The sequence below is a fragment of the Puntigrus tetrazona genome, chromosome 15, assembly GCF_018831695.1.
Source record: "Puntigrus tetrazona isolate hp1 chromosome 15, ASM1883169v1, whole genome shotgun sequence".
Taxonomy (NCBI): domain Eukaryota; kingdom Metazoa; phylum Chordata; class Actinopteri; order Cypriniformes; family Cyprinidae; genus Puntigrus; species Puntigrus tetrazona.
The window spans coordinates 9,682,476-9,698,116 of NC_056713.1; the positions used below are offsets into that span (position 1 = coordinate 9,682,476).

A 15,641-nucleotide genomic window follows, 5' to 3' on the forward strand; every position below is an offset into this window, starting at 1 on the left:
ACAAAACGTTTGTCTTGCCAACATTTGACCTTTCTGTTTTGATTAAATGATAAATCTTTTCTCAGTGAAGCTAATTTATTTCAGTGCATTAAACATCATTTGGGAGGGTTTTAGCTGTTCATACAAGCTATTTCTAACACCAATTGATTAATTAAAAGTCAATAATAGCAAGGTTAATAGCAGGTGTTTCTACAAAATAGATAAGCGACAAGACTTTTGTCAGGGACTGCATGTTATTTTGGATGATTAATCACAATTATTCTTTTGACAGCACTAATATATACATAGTAGCAAAAAGAAAGACGTAAACTAAAAGCATGTTTTTGGTACATGTCTGTTGTAACTGTACTTCTATATCTCTTCAGATGATCCTTTCGATAAGCCTCCCTGTCGAGGATGTTCCTCATATCTAGTGGAGCCTTATATTAAATGTGCTGAATGTGGACCGTCACCTTTCCTCTTGTGCCTGCAGGTGAGTCGCTGGATTACTCTCTGACTGCTTAAAACATATACCGATAGATTTGATTTAACGTGTGCTACTTTATTTAATATCTCTGTTGCAGTGCTTCACTAGAGGATACGAGTATAAAAAGCACCAGAGTGACCACAAGTACGAAATCATGGTACAGAGAGCAGTTTGAATTTACAAATGATTACGTTACTGAATATAAAAGATTTACAAGCAGACTGTTCTTTATACGCAGACCGAATATTGAAGTGTAAGGTTTAAATCAATAGTTGTTTTTAAACATTACCTAATCCACAAATGTACAAAAGTGAGTCTTTTTTTGTTATTATTTACGTAAGTTTATTTGGATAAAATAGCTTTTTTTATGTGCCCCATAACTTGTATCCTGTCCAGTGACACATTTGTATTGATCTACTTCTTGTAGACCTCAGATTTCCCCGTGTTAGAGCCTGGCTGGACGGCGCAGGAGGAGATGGCCCTGTTAGAGGCCGTCATGGACTGTGGCTTTGGTAACTGGTCAGTGTATTTCTTCACATCTTATTTTCTTCTGCTAGTATTAAAAACATTTTGTATCGAAGTCTTAAATGTCATTGCATGTAGCATTTAATGTATTGTTAAAAAATACAAAACTTTCTGATTATTTTTATTCTGTTTTCCAGTATCAGTTAACATCCTTAAATCAAGATATCGTTCATTTGACATGCAAAATTAAAAAAAAGGCAAGATTCAGTTTGAGTTTATGCTTAAAATATGAACTAGCATCTGTAAACAGAGTATTAAAACTTGTACTACTTTTAAAATGAGATGATATTTCTAGCCCATTGGCAGGTATTTGTTCTTATAATCATAAACTCACATAATTTCGATCATTTTCACAGAAAGCGTCTTTTTGTCATTTGGAGTTAAGTATATCTTGATTTAAGAATTAAAAACCTGAGTATTATACTCTGTATTAGGTATTTTTGATAAAATGTGTTACGGCCAGTGTTGTTATTGTTAGCTAAAACTATTAAAAATGTTTCGGTTAGTTGAAATGTTAGTTTTTGAATGAAGTACATTTGTTTAGCATCACGCAGATCTGCTTCGACATTTGTTGCAGAAATTTACCGTAGTCATCAGACACTAACAAAAAATACTTACATAATGCAAAAAATTTTTTACTGCTAGATGTGTAGCGGTATACACAATCGTACCAAAATTCTCAGTATGGGTCTTTAGGTACTTGTAAACAAAATGTCACGTTACATTTAATTTGCTAGTTTTATCAGTGTCCACAGAGAAATTAAGTCTAGAGAAGAGCATTTAGCTAAATATTAGACTATATACTCATGTTTTGCTTTTTCGCTTTTAAAGTGCATTTGTCTAAAGCAATATATTTCAACAAAAAAAAATAATTTTGTAGAAGTGTTTTCTAATTAGAAAAAAACATCATTACGTACAATGTATGGTTAAATGTTAATTATTATATTTAAAATAACTAATACTTAAAACCTTATGATGATTTTAAAGCGTTCCTTATAGCTGAGAGCAGAAGCTGAGGTAGATTTGTAATTATATTATATTAGAAAATTTGAATTATAAATACATTTATTTAAAGAAAGAGCAATTGAAATAAAAATGTATGTTTAGTTTCCCCCCTATGTTAAAAAGAAACAACGAACAGTGAAATCATGTCCAGACCAAGGTATTTTAAATACTTTAGAATATAATGTAAAAAACATTATGAATTTAGTAATGATATTTTTAGAAAATGCGTGACTCGTGTAATTCGTGTCATGTCAACAAAACTATGAAAAATTGTTAATTTAAAGCTATAATAAATTAAGTATAAGCTGTACAAGTACAAGGAAATTTAAATAAAGCTTGCTATAAATATTGAACGAACAAAAAACATTAATGATAACTAATGACAAAAGCACCGTAAAAGTAACATGAGCACTAAAATGATGAAAGCAAAAGATAGTTCAAAAATATGAATAAATGCTCCATTCTTAATAGTAATCAACGTTGCTAATGGCATGTCTGGGTGTTTCTTCAGGCAGGATGTGGCTTACCAGATGCGCACCAAGACCAAAGAGGAGTGTGAAGGGCACTACATGAAGAACTTCATCAACAATCCTCTGTTCTCCTCCACTCTGCTCAGTCTCAGACAGATGGAAGATCATCTGTCCCGGACCGCAGACACAGCCATTCCCTTTAAGCGTAAGTTAGCTCCACAAGCAAGCTGCTGTTTTGTTCAATCAACTCTAAATTTAAATGCACACAAGATTTAAACTAATTTCAAGTGCAATCATTCTAATAAAATGGTATTAAGCGTAATAATTCAGTGTCATCATTCCTTAATACTCTTAAAGCCCCGATGTACTTCAAACAAAGTTCTTTTTTTTGTTCTTCATTTGAGGGCAAAAAGAAATTGGAATAGACTGAGCGACTGTATAGCGTTTCCGAACATTCGGACCCCCTGCTTCTGGAGGCGGGGTTTAGATTACTGCAAACATGACGCAACGCTCATACGTAGCCTATAAGTTTGATTAAAAACAAAGGTTTGTTTGTTGCATACTTTTTAAATTTGCTTTGTAAGACGAAGAACAGCAGCAGAATGGTGTAATATTTATTTGCTTGCTACTTTTCCTTTCATTCTTTTCACGACTTTGGAAAACCCGCGTTTCTGGGAATAAACCCACGGATTTTGCAACTGCCTCGGACCAATGATAGCTCTAAGGTGTTTAGGGGTCAAAAAACAAACTCCCAAATGACTCGATTCGAAATGGCCCGATTTTCTTCGAAACGACGTCAGTTTAGTTCGTTCTTCGATCTCGTTTTAAGTATATCGGGGCCTTTAATGGACGCTGTGTGCTCTTCCCTCTGGCCGTGAGCTGTGATTAGTTGTTATCAGTCAGAGCATTTCTTTCTGCAGTAAATCTGTTTTTTGTTCTAATCTGTTGTTCTTTCAGTGTGGCCGTTTGTGTCTGTCGTCATGAGCTCAACAGCCCCTGCAGGCGCTGATTTATCACACTTTGGCCAGACAGATAAACAGCTTGAACACTAGATGTGATTGTCTGATTTATTTGGTTAATAAGGCAAATAAAAGCACAGAGCACGTTCTACAATATTGAAACCGTGATGATTGATGTTTGTTTATGGTATATAAATATCTTCTTAGGCAGTAGCCGTCAAGGACTGTGTCTTGTGTCTCTTTCAGCCACCGATGATCCTCCAAGACCTTCATTCGACTCTCAGCTGTCCAGAGACATGGCTGGATACATGCCGGCTCGAGCAGACTTCATGGAGGTGAGTGATTTAACCTGCGCTCTGTCCCAAACAAAATCATTTGTACATTATTCAAATCGGCCCTCTCTCTCTCTTTTTGTCTCTGTGTATAACTAGGAGTTTGATAATTATGCTGAATGGGATTTGAAAGATATCGACTTCGTTGACGACGACTCTGATATTCTTCACGGTAAGTATATATTTTATATGTATTACTTTTAAATACGGCATTTGTTTAACTTTTATTTTTTTCAAAAATACAATTAATGGTACATCGATAAATCTGTTTGAAACATAACATTTTTGAACATGGTATTTTCATCATATGCATATTTAATAAAAACATATATACATATATATATATATATATATATATATATATATATATATATATATATATATATATATATATATATATATAGTAGTGCTTTAAATGCTATTTTTACATCCTGTCATACTGGTGACTATATGCCACTGCAGCAGACATTAAGGTTAACGATTAATTTATCATTCATTTAAAAGACAGTCGATTATGGAAATAATAATTTGCCAATTTGAACCCTTTCTTAAATATATTAATTTGAATTGAACTTGAGTCACAGTACAATGAATGCAGATTTGTTGTTAATCTCTTTTTACCGTACATTTTTTCAGCTCTGAAGGTTGCAGTAGTTGACATATATCACTCCAGACTTAAAGAGAGACAGCGGAGAAAAAAGTGAGTAGGAAAACACATTGTACTGCCACAGAACAACCACTCGAGGGCCTCATCTGACTGTTAAACTAAACCTTTAATTGTAGCATTAATTTCACTTCCTTTTAAAAATGTTTCTTGATTAAAAAAAATGCACACTATAGTGTTGGAATAACTGCTAATCGAAGAATCAAATCAAATTATCACATGCACAGGCAACCCGCTTAAATGAATTACTAAGTTCATCTGTGTGTAAAAATGTAACCCAATCCATAGCAACTGAGCAGCCTGTCTGATTTTCACCAGCACAAACACAAACAGCTCTAGTGGTAACAGTAACAGTGTGTAAATCAGCATTAATGAGACCTGGCTGCCCTGTGAAACTAGTGGTATGTGTGTGAGCTTGACCTCAGCTCTCTGCTGAAGTAGAGCCTCAGCTGTCGTCTGAGATCTCCCGCAGAGCACAAACACACCAGTGACCATCTGAGACCAGCACACGCATCAAACACGAGATGCTTTTAGTGAAACATAGCCATCGGCTCGCGACGCCAAGCGTGGTCAAATGAAGCACATCAAAGACATGCATTGCAGTCATTTTACCACGCTCATTTATTTACTAATATCGATATCCTGAGGTGCCAAAAACTACAATATGAAATATAGTGTAGACATCATCTTTTTTTTTTCCTCCTCCTTCAATCCAAAAAAAATTATTTATTCAAAGAAAATGGTTGCAAAAATGTATGAATAAAAAATAAAAAAGTCCTAACAAAAATGCAGTACTTAAACTGTAATACTGTGTTGTGAATAATTACACCTGAAAATACCTGGTTTCTATTTTAATATTTTATGTAATGTGCTGCTTAATATTTTTGTGGAAACTGGTGCTTTTTCGGGACTGCATACTAAAGTAATAAATATACACTGTATCAAAATTTTGAGTTTGGTTTGCTTCTCGCAGAATGCAGTGTGAAACGTGACAAATGTTGTCTTTCAGGATCATTCGAGACCATGGTCTCATCAACCTGCGCAAATTTCAGAGTAAGACGACATCTTTTTTTTTGTAATCATGGTGTTGTGCCTCATATTAGCCAAGTGCTCTTTCCATGTCTTGTACTCTGTTGTGTATGTGAGGTTGTAAAGTATGTTTCTGGTGCAGATATTTGTAGCCTGCTTTCAATACACGCTCCAGAAGTTACTGCCACTAGATAACCCTTCTGACCTCCAATAACACGAGCCATCTGTGGCAAATGTTTACAATGAGCGCCGAAATACAGCGATTCCAGATCAACACCGATCCCAGAGCTGTCCTCGCCAGCTGTGATTGCTCCCCTATGAATAGTTTGGCATGAAATGAACATTTCGACTGTAATGACAAAGGAGATTGCATCTTTACGAGCTTTTATTGATCCGCGCCCTCTGGGCACCGTGTCGCTTCTCTCAGTAAATAGAAACTCATCCCTGTCTATTTCCCTCTGGACATTTCGGCTGGCCAGCAGCTTTCGATAGGAATACGCTTATCCAATTATTTCCTCTTTGCGTGGAAGCAGGGAAATCCAATCTGGTTTGCGTGTTTTCCTGCGACGTATTGAATGTTTGTGATGTGAGGAGGGCTTTAAGTCGTTTTTATTTATCTATCGGCTCCCAGCCGCCCTCCTCGTCTCCCTGCACTCTCAAGACAAAAGCAAGGCGATAGTTGCCGTGGAACTGCAGTCTAGTTGTCATGGAGACTGGGAAATTGTGTGTGTGTGTGTGTGTGTGTGTTGCGAGCGATAATGGAAGCAGTGGCCAAGACCTGATGGCTCGCAGCGGTGTTGGTTTATCCCCAATTCAAGAGAGCGAGACAGCTTGACCTGGCTGTGCACACACCAGCCCTTCTCGTATCCCATCAGCCACTGCTGCACGGAGGGCACTGATATTGTGGTTTGATACATCTTGACTGATGTGTTTGTGTGTGTATGTATATATGTGTTTGTGTGTGTATGTATGTATATATATATATATATATATATATATATATATATATATATATATATATTTATTATAAAGTGACTAGGAGAGGTGTGTGTTTCTGGGTAACATCTCGGCAAGCTAGCGGAGGCAGAATATCACACCTCACGCTCACCCACATAGCATCTTTCTCTTTCTGTCTGTCTCGCTCGCTAGCAGCAGGGCTGATCGCTGATAGTGCGGCTCGTTCAACCCTTCAGAGCGAGTCAAGCTTGAGGGGTTGGTGACGAACCATCAGAGAGACTTTCACAGGGCCACTCACTGCTGGACTCTTGATACATTGCTTTTCAAGCAAAGCCAATCAAATGCAGCTTTTCTGTTGTAGCAGGTTAGCTGTGTTCCAAAACCTTGTAAGCTCCCTTACGTATACATCATTTTAGGACTTCAAACATATCCATAAAGTGTAACTTGATAACACTCTTTGTGTTGTTTCAGTGTCTGTGGTATATGTAAATGATATACCAACGTTGAGTTATTCTGCGTAGAGACATTTATGTTTATTGGTTGGCAACACTTTCATGAAGACTACTATTTTACTGCATTTTTGTATGCAGACTTTTTTTTCACTCCCTTTTGCATTAAAAAAAGTTTCTTCACTCACTCCTCCTAAACGCCTCAAAGTGGATCAATAATATTGAAATCTGGTGACTATGCAGGCCATGGGAGATGTTCAACTTCACCTTCATGTTCATCAAACCACTCTGTCATCAGTTTTATACATGGCACCACCTTCAGGGTACTGTACCATTAGTACCAATTCCTATCTGAGTGTAAAAAATGATGCGAGTGTCTTTGACACCGTTTTCCCCCATGATGCATTTTGCAAGCTTCTAGGGGGCTTCTCCACACCGTAACTCTCCCAGGTGAGGGACAGACAGTGAAGGTGGACTCATCAGAGAACAATACGTTTCACATTCTCCAAAGCCCAAGATTTCTGCCGCTGGCACCACTGAGTGACCAAAGGTTTGGCTATAGCAGCCCAGCTGGAGAGTTGAGGTGCACATTTAATTCTGCACTGAGTTTTTTGTTTACAGTGCGGGTTAGCACCCGAACCTCCCTTTCAGACAGCTTCCTCTTGTGTCCACAGTTACTCCTGTTGGATGTGGTTTGTCATTCATGGTGGTATACTGATATTACCCTGGATACCGTGGCTCTCGAAAACACAACAGAGACTTGTTGTCCTGGTCACATATGCGCCAGCGAGACGCGCACCAACCATTTGTCCTTTTTTGAACTCTGATATGTCTCACCTTATGTTGTATGCTTTGCAAATTTTTTATGTACAGCTGTGCTGTTGCTCTGATGATTCAATCTTCACACTCAGTAAGAGCAATCAGTGAAGCATGGCCACTAGCCTGCAAAAATAAAGCCATGAATCCTCCAACACTATATTGGCCAGTGTTTCAGTTTCATTGTCCAAAAAAAAAATATATATGCACACAAACACACACACACAGAGACACAGACAGACAGACAAACACACAAAAAAGATCTTCATGCAACCTGTCAAAATAAAACCTCACTCCTGCTAAGCAGATTTGATTCTGGTCAAGCCCATCCAATAGAAGCACACTGATAGTGGCCCTCGATGGCAGCGTTCCCAGTGCATAACGGGTGTTGAAGTTTTCCAACCTTTTTGGCAAAATTATAGACAACAGTTTTCTCTAGTCAGGTTGCTCAGAGAAAAAATAAGCAGAAAAGGCAGCCAAGTTTTCTTGAAAGTCCTTATTGCCAGCAAAGCTCCTTTTAAAAAATGGTGTGTTGTGTTGAAGATATGTCTGATATATATTTATCAGATGAATGCACATAATTGTCACCTTGTCACCACACCACAAAGTATTGTGTATATATATTTTTTCATTTGCAGTGAAGTCTTATGTACAAAATACCATAGTATTGTTTAAAAGTTTTATATATATATATATTTTATATATAATACAAATTGTGTGCTTTTGTTGTGTGGTCAGTTCTGGAAAGGCATTATCCCAAGGAAGTGCAGGACCTTTATGATGTCATGAGACGCTTTGCACGTGTGGTGGGTCCCATAGAGCACGACAAGTTCATCGAGAGTCACGCCTGTGAGTATTTAACTCTCTTTTTGCACATTTGATATATAGGACATCATAATTTTGGTCTATATATAGTAGACTCAGGATCAGTCTATCCCTGTGTTTGTGGTTTAATGAGCGTGTGCAGGACAGTTCGGGTTAGATGAACAAGCCCCCATGTCATCCTCCAGCTCTGAGTCTGAGTTCACTCTGTCCGCCCCAGTAGTTTGAATCAGTCAGGGTGAAAAGTTCACCACTCCATCTGCTCTGTTTCTGTCTCTCTCTCTTTCTCTATCACTCGTTCACAGTGGAGTTTGAGCTGAGGAGGGAGATCCGTAGGCTGCAGGAGTACAGGAGAGAGGGAATACAGTCCTTCTGCGGTAAGCTGCTCCCTCAGGGATGTATCGTGGGAGGTAACCTGAATCAAAATGAGGTTAAAGGGATAGTTGACCCAAAAATGAAAACTTGCTGTTAATTCTAAGAACTTCCAAGATGTAGGTGAACACCATAGCAGCTAAAAATTTTCTTTAGCGTTCTACTGAAGAAAAAGTCAAAATACATCCTGGGTGGTTTGAGGGACGGTAAACTAACAGCACATTTTTGGGACTACTGTCAATCAATCAATCAATCATTTTTATTTATATAGCGCTTTTAACAACACAGGTTGCATCAAAGCACTGTACAGTATAATGACAGGGATGTATAGTGACGAGTGACCAATTTCTTATTAAATGCAGAGACGGTCTCTGTAGTCAATTCAACGATAGTCACTAGAAGTTAAGTGTCCCCAACCAAGCAAGCCAGAGGCGACAGCGGCAAGGAAACAAAACCCCATGCATACAGAATGGAGAAAAAAAAACCTTGGGAGAAACCAGACTCAGTTGGGGTCAGTTCTCCTCTGACCGGACACCCAGCACTTAACTTCCAGTTCAATTTTAAACGCGGCTGTGTCAGGTAGTGTAAATGACTTAGTGTGTGCGTGTGTGTGTGTGTGCATCAGGATCTGGTGATCTGTCGACGGGCGCATCTAGGTGTTCTGGTCTCTGATGAACATAATCTCTGGGTGCTGATCCACCATCTAGTCTGGATACAAACTGTGAAAACAGATTGAGAAAGAAACAGGACTAATATTAGCGTAGATGCCATTCTTTTTACGATGTCACAAGTACATCGTATTGTAGGAGTAGTGTTCCCGGTTCCAGCAAATCTAAGTAATGCAGCCTAAAAATCCTTTAACGGATTTGAATAATAAAAGGTGTGTTGGTGTGTTATGTGTAGGCTAAGTTAAAAGATGTGTCTTTAATCTAGATTTAAACTGGCAGAGTGTGTCTGCTTCCCGAACAGAGTTAGGGAGATTGTTCCAGAGTTTAGGTGCTAGATAGGAAAAAGATCTGCCGCCCGCAGTTGATTTTGATATTCTAGGTATTATCAAATGGCCAGAGTTTTGAGAACGCAGCGGACGTGCAGGACTATAATGTGATAAGAGCTCGCTCAAGTATTGAGGAGCTAAACCATTCAGGGCTTTATAGGTAATTAATAAGATTTTAAAATCTATTCGATGTTTGATAGGAGCCAGTGCAGTGTTGACAGAACCGGGCTAATATGATCATACTTCCTAGTTCTAGTAAGGACTCTGGCTGCTGCGTTTTGGACTAGCTGAAGTTTGTTTATTAAGCGTGCAGAACAACCACCCAATAAAGCATTGCAATAATCTAACCTCGAGGTCATAAACGCATGAATTAATATTTCTGCATTAGAGGTTGAAAGCATAGGTCGTAATTTAGATATATTTTTAAGATGGAAAAACGCAGTTTTACAGATGCTAGAAACATGATTTTCAAAGGAAAGATTATGGTCAAACAGCACACCTAGGTTCCTAACTGATGATGAAGAATTAACAGAGCAGCCATCAAGTGTTAGACTGTATTCTAGATTATTATATGTGGGGTTTTTAGGTCCAATTATTAGCACCTCTGTTTTTTCAGAATTTAACATTAAGAAGTTACTCATCATCCAGCTTTTTATATCGACTATGCATTCTGTTAGATTCTCAATTTGGTGTGTATCACCAGGCTGCGCTGAAATATAGAGCTGAGTATCATCAGCATAGCAGTGAAAGCTAACACCATGACTCCTGATAATATCTCCCAGAGGTAACATGTAAAGGTTGAAAAGTAACGGTCCTAGCACTGAGCCTTGAGGAACTCCATATTTCACTTTTGATCGATATGATACCTCCTCATTTAATGCCACAAACTGATAGCGGTCAGATAGATATGATGTAAACCATGCTAAGGCGCTTCCTCTAATGCCAACATAGTTTTCTAGTCTATCCAAGAGAATGTTGTGATCGATAGTATCGAATGCTGCGCTGCTACTGTAACTTTAAACTAAACACGGTCAGTACGTATTTCACTACAATAATGACAGATACATCTGAATATGGTCCATGCTATCTACCGTCAGCTTTTTGTTATTGTTAATCAGACGGTTATTTCGAGAGCTTTGCTCAGAGCTGGTCTGTCATCTGGCCTGCAGGTGCTAAAGTGTACGAGAGAGTGAAACGCATACGAGAGGACGAGCGCAGGAAGAGGAACATGCTGTGTGACGTCCTGCAGTACATTCACGACACCCGCGCCTGCCAGCAGTGGCTCCACAAACAGGCCGCCATGTAAGAGCTCTTTATATCACAATACTTCATTTCAGTGTAGTTTTGTAGTTATTACAAACGTTTTATGCAACTTATTCAGCTCAAAATAATATTAATGCAGGCAACTTAACTAAAATACTACTATGGTGTACTGAAATCTTATAATAAAAATATGATTATAAAGAATGAATATTGTTGCTAAATATAATATAATTTATATTAATATTTCATATTAGTGTAAATTCAATATTTAATCTGTTAATATAATTACTCTTTGAAAATTTGTTCTTAAAAAATGTATATTTACATACAGCAACAATAGTTGTACAGTTATACAATAACACTGTTAATTAAAGTTTAAAATAATAGTTTTCTATTTGAACATAAGGTCAATTTTAAAATGTAGTTTATTCCTGTTGTTAGAAAACGGAATTAAAATGCTTGTAAAGTTTGCATCGAAATGTTAAAATGAATAAAAAGTATTTTTTAAATAAATAAAAATATTGTGAACAGTCTTGTATAATAAAATATGCATTAAAAAGACTTTTTCTATTTGTAAACTTACTCCAGCATGAACGCTTCATAAGTCATAGGTATAGTGTTTTTGTAAAATAGAGTTCTATTTTGAATATTTCATGCCTTTATGCCCTGCTGTTTCTTTCTAGAGTACTTTCATATGCTGTTTGTTATCATCACGTATGTGATTCAGGTTTCTTTCTGCCTCCTGGCCCCCAGTGTATTCTCATTCAAAGAACTTGTGGGTATTTGGCTGTCAGTTTGTTAGCCTCACAAAATTTGTTGTTGGTATTCAGCAGAAGCAGACAGAGTAAAAGTGAACGATAAATCAGGTTGTCTATGTCATATTTTATTTTGCTGAGAACCGCGAGAGGCCCAGGCAGTCTTTCAGAGACGTTCGTGTGAATAATGTTTTGCTTAGCTGAAGTGACTGCGTTTGTCCCTCGCAGCGATGCTGGAATCACCCCTGTGGTCACCACTATCACCACCTCAGGTACAGTGCTGCTTATTTCCACCATTTTTCAAGCTATGTTTCCTCTCCTCCACTCTAGTCTCCTTTTGCAATCTTTGTGATGTCCTCTTCAGCCGTGAAGCCGCAGGCTCAAACGCATTAATCTATTCTCTGAGATGCACCGCGGTAAATACGCACAACAAAAAAAAAAAGAAGCCACTTACGTCTCTTTGTGTTTCTCTTCTACTTTGGCATTTTCTCTTTTTGTCACTCCACTGCACAACTAGGACATATTTGAATGCGTATGAAGCTGATGAGACTCTTTGGCTTAACGTGAGCATTCGAGCGATTTTGCTGAAACTGATAAGTTGACAGAGTAGTTATTTTTAAATCAATTTATTGAAATTTCCATTTCTCATAACAGTTTACACTAGTCAATATTTGAAGTGGAGTAAAAAAAGCTTCTTGTCTTTGAAGATTGTTTTTATCCACTTCAAATGTTGACTAATATATATATGTTAGTATTAGTAATGAGAATAACAAAAATAAATATTTTATTATATTAACTGTTTACTATTAACTACATGTTAACTATGACTGTTTTGTGTGATTTATTAAATGTACTATGACAGTTATGCATATAATAAATCATATGTAAGTTATATATTTTTACATTATAAAATGCATATGTTTTGATATATTGTTTCTATTATAAAATTGCACTTCATAATATGCTGTTATCATGTTGTGATTTTGTACTTACATTGTAAAATTAAATTTAAAAATTAAAATAAAACTGGGGAAATCATTTTATAATTCAGAAATATTAGTATTAAATAAGTTGCTCCATTTTCATCATGCAAAGTGCAATATCTTAATTTGATACAAAGGTTTTGTGAGATTTGCTTCATGTCTGCAGAATATATTGTATTGTAACCAATCTTCAGTTATTAATGCAAAATTACTAATAATGATTTTGTGTGACATTTGTGTCAGTCCTACTATGATAATAATAATAATAACAATTATTTTATTGTTCGTAATAGCAGTAGTAGTAAGTACAATAACAATCTATTTGGTCGCAATTTAGTAACTATTTTCTACTAACTAACAATTAGATGATCTGAATGATCTGAATGATCTCAATGGTCTGATCCACAGGCAGAAGAAGTGCACCTCCTCTCAATTTAACAGGACTGCCTGGCACCGAGAAACTCAACGAGAGAGAAAAAGAGGTTTGGAAGTCTTGATTTTGCTTCTGGCACAAGCTCATTTTTGAAGACATCTGCTTCATTGATGTGATATAATACATCCTAAACGATTCTCTCATCATCTCCCTCAGTTATGTCAGGTGGTTCGTCTGGTGCCTGGGGCGTATCTGGAGTACAAACAGGCCCTGCTGAACGAGTGCCGGCGGCAGGGGGGTCTACGGCTGGCACAGGCCCGATCGCTCATCAAGATAGATGTCAACAAGACACGCAAAATCTATGATTTCCTTATCAAAGAGGGCTACATCAATAAGGCTTAGTGTTGATTGAACTGCTGCAAGGACATCTGATAGATGAAGACTCATACTTATTGTGAATCGTTCATGTTGAGAATGAGCAATGAGAGATGACAGGTTTTAAGTGCACTGCTTTGATGTACTTAAAGTCATTCATTCCTTACAGATCTGCACCTGTTTGTTTTCTTAAAGACCGATGGGGTGCTTCTTTAAAGCTGTGTGTAGGACTATATAAGTTAATAGTTGTGTAAAAAGACCGCTGCTGTTCGTGCTGGTGAATCCTTCACTTTAATATTAAGACTAATTTTATTTTTGTTTATTTGTCTGTGTGCTCTCTAAATTGTTGATACATTTTTAAACTCTGTAATTGTTAAATGAATATTACCAGGTCTTTGAAGAACATCTAAATGGAAAAAAATCAACATAAATAAGAATTCGCTTTTCAAAGAAAATGAAACCTGTTTTTTATTGTTTTCATTTCTGTTGTTTGTGATATATAATTTATAGTTGTAATATAATTTATAATATTATTGCATTTTGTAGTATGAAATTATTATATTGTTATCATATAATTATATTGTAAAATATACAGCAGGGAATATTTACTAATATTTAAGTAAAATGACTATACTGTCAATTTCTAGTTCCCTTTCGGGATCATGCGCTGCCTTGGAATGCTTTGGAAAACACCCCTATCTGACCATGCTCATGTGCAATCAGTCCAATAGAGTGGTCAAGAGGTCATCATGTGCTATACAGGCTGGCACACCAGATCCTCCTTTATGCCCACTGTGAAACTGTTCTACCTGAGAGAAGTTCACATGCCTTGACACCTCAAACAGGGAGTAGACATCCTGTCGAGACATGGTCTCTCCTAGTAGCCCCGTTCTGACATGACCGAGTATGGTTTTAGGACCTGGAGGTCCTCCTCGATAGCTCTCCATGGGTGATTCCAGTCAGGAGGGACGTCCTTTCTCATGGGGTGGGGGCTCATATGTCACCCTCCCCTGGAGCTGTGGAAACTGTTGGAAACCCATAGCTTCCGGTCTCTCAACTCAGTCTATGAATAAACCCACACCCTGAAGTAAAAGCTTTTCCCTTCTTGGAGTGACAACTGTCATCTGGGCCCAGCTTGGTTCAGTGCTGGAGTTCCTGCTGCAGCGGTTCTACACAGGGTTATCCCCATATACGTGGCAGCTTACCATGCCTCGCTTGGTAGTCAGTCATTGGGAAGGAATGTGCACTGAGGCTGAAGCCCCCAGCATGCTGCCATGAGATTTGGCCATGGTTTTGGAGGCACTCTGCAAACCTTGTTTTGAGCCTTTGGAGGTGGTTCCAGATAGATTCCTTGAGCGCTGTGTTCCTTTTGGCCATCTCTTTTCTGAAAAGGGTCGGCAACCTTCAGGCCCTTTTTGCGGCCACTTCATATCTTGAGTTTGCTCCTGGCATGGCTAAAGCTTTTCTGTACCTAACACCTGGGTATAATCCAAAAGTGCCCTACTCCATTCAAGAGCCTGTTGTGCTGCAGGCCTTCTGTCCTGCTCCCTCTCTGGGACCTCGACCAGCAGAAGCTTTATTGTATGTGTCCAGCGCAAGCACTGAACTGATACATCAACAAAACTGCCTTGTGGAGGAAGTCCAATTATTCATTTGTTATGGTCTTCCTAAGTAGGGATTTTCTGCTACTAAACAGACCCTTAGCAGGTGGATTGTGGATGTGATTTCCTCAGCCTACGAGTCCCCTGACCTCCCTTCACCTCTTACATAGTTAATTTAGAGAGGCTCTATTTATTGTTGCTTTTGCTAAAAAGTATCGTCTTTCAAATTGTCAATTTTATCAAGAAATTGAATTAAATGTGTTTTTACGCACCTTAATGTGGAGATCGCTGTATAAACGACACAGTTCAAACCACAGCACAGAACATCTCTTGGCTTATTTAGGGTTTCAACCCCATCAAAACAAAATGTTATAAATCTAGGGAAGAGCGGGAAGAGAACATGTTTGCATATAATTTTATTTTGTATTGAT

At 37.7% G+C, this 15,641-nt stretch overlaps 1 protein-coding gene across 3 annotated transcripts in view; it reads left to right on the plus strand.

Moving 5' to 3' along the window:
- tada2a (transcriptional adaptor 2A) overlaps positions 1 to 14,069 on the plus strand; it is a 16,774-nt gene extending 2,705 nt beyond the window's left edge. For 2 of the 3 annotated variants that reach the window (XM_043259026.1, XM_043259025.1), the window contains 14 exons: positions 366 to 472; positions 564 to 623; positions 894 to 985; positions 2,508 to 2,671; positions 3,672 to 3,760; positions 3,857 to 3,929; positions 4,394 to 4,457; positions 5,431 to 5,474; positions 8,411 to 8,521; positions 8,800 to 8,871; positions 11,030 to 11,162; positions 12,107 to 12,150; positions 13,270 to 13,343; positions 13,451 to 14,069. In XM_043259026.1, coding sequence (XP_043114961.1) covers positions 366 to 472; positions 564 to 623; positions 894 to 985; positions 2,508 to 2,671; positions 3,672 to 3,760; positions 3,857 to 3,929; positions 4,394 to 4,457; positions 5,431 to 5,474; positions 8,411 to 8,521; positions 8,800 to 8,871; positions 11,030 to 11,162; positions 12,107 to 12,150; positions 13,270 to 13,343; positions 13,451 to 13,636 — 1,313 coding nt within the window. In that variant the 3' untranslated portion in view covers positions 13,637 to 14,069. The remainder of the gene's footprint in view (positions 1 to 365; positions 473 to 563; positions 624 to 893; positions 986 to 2,507; positions 2,672 to 3,671; positions 3,761 to 3,856; positions 3,930 to 4,393; positions 4,458 to 5,430; positions 5,475 to 8,410; positions 8,522 to 8,799; positions 8,872 to 11,029; positions 11,163 to 12,106; positions 12,151 to 13,269; positions 13,344 to 13,450) is intronic. The other variant, XM_043259028.1, reaches the window with a different exon arrangement.
- Positions 14,070 to 15,641: the final 1,572 nt, after the last annotated feature.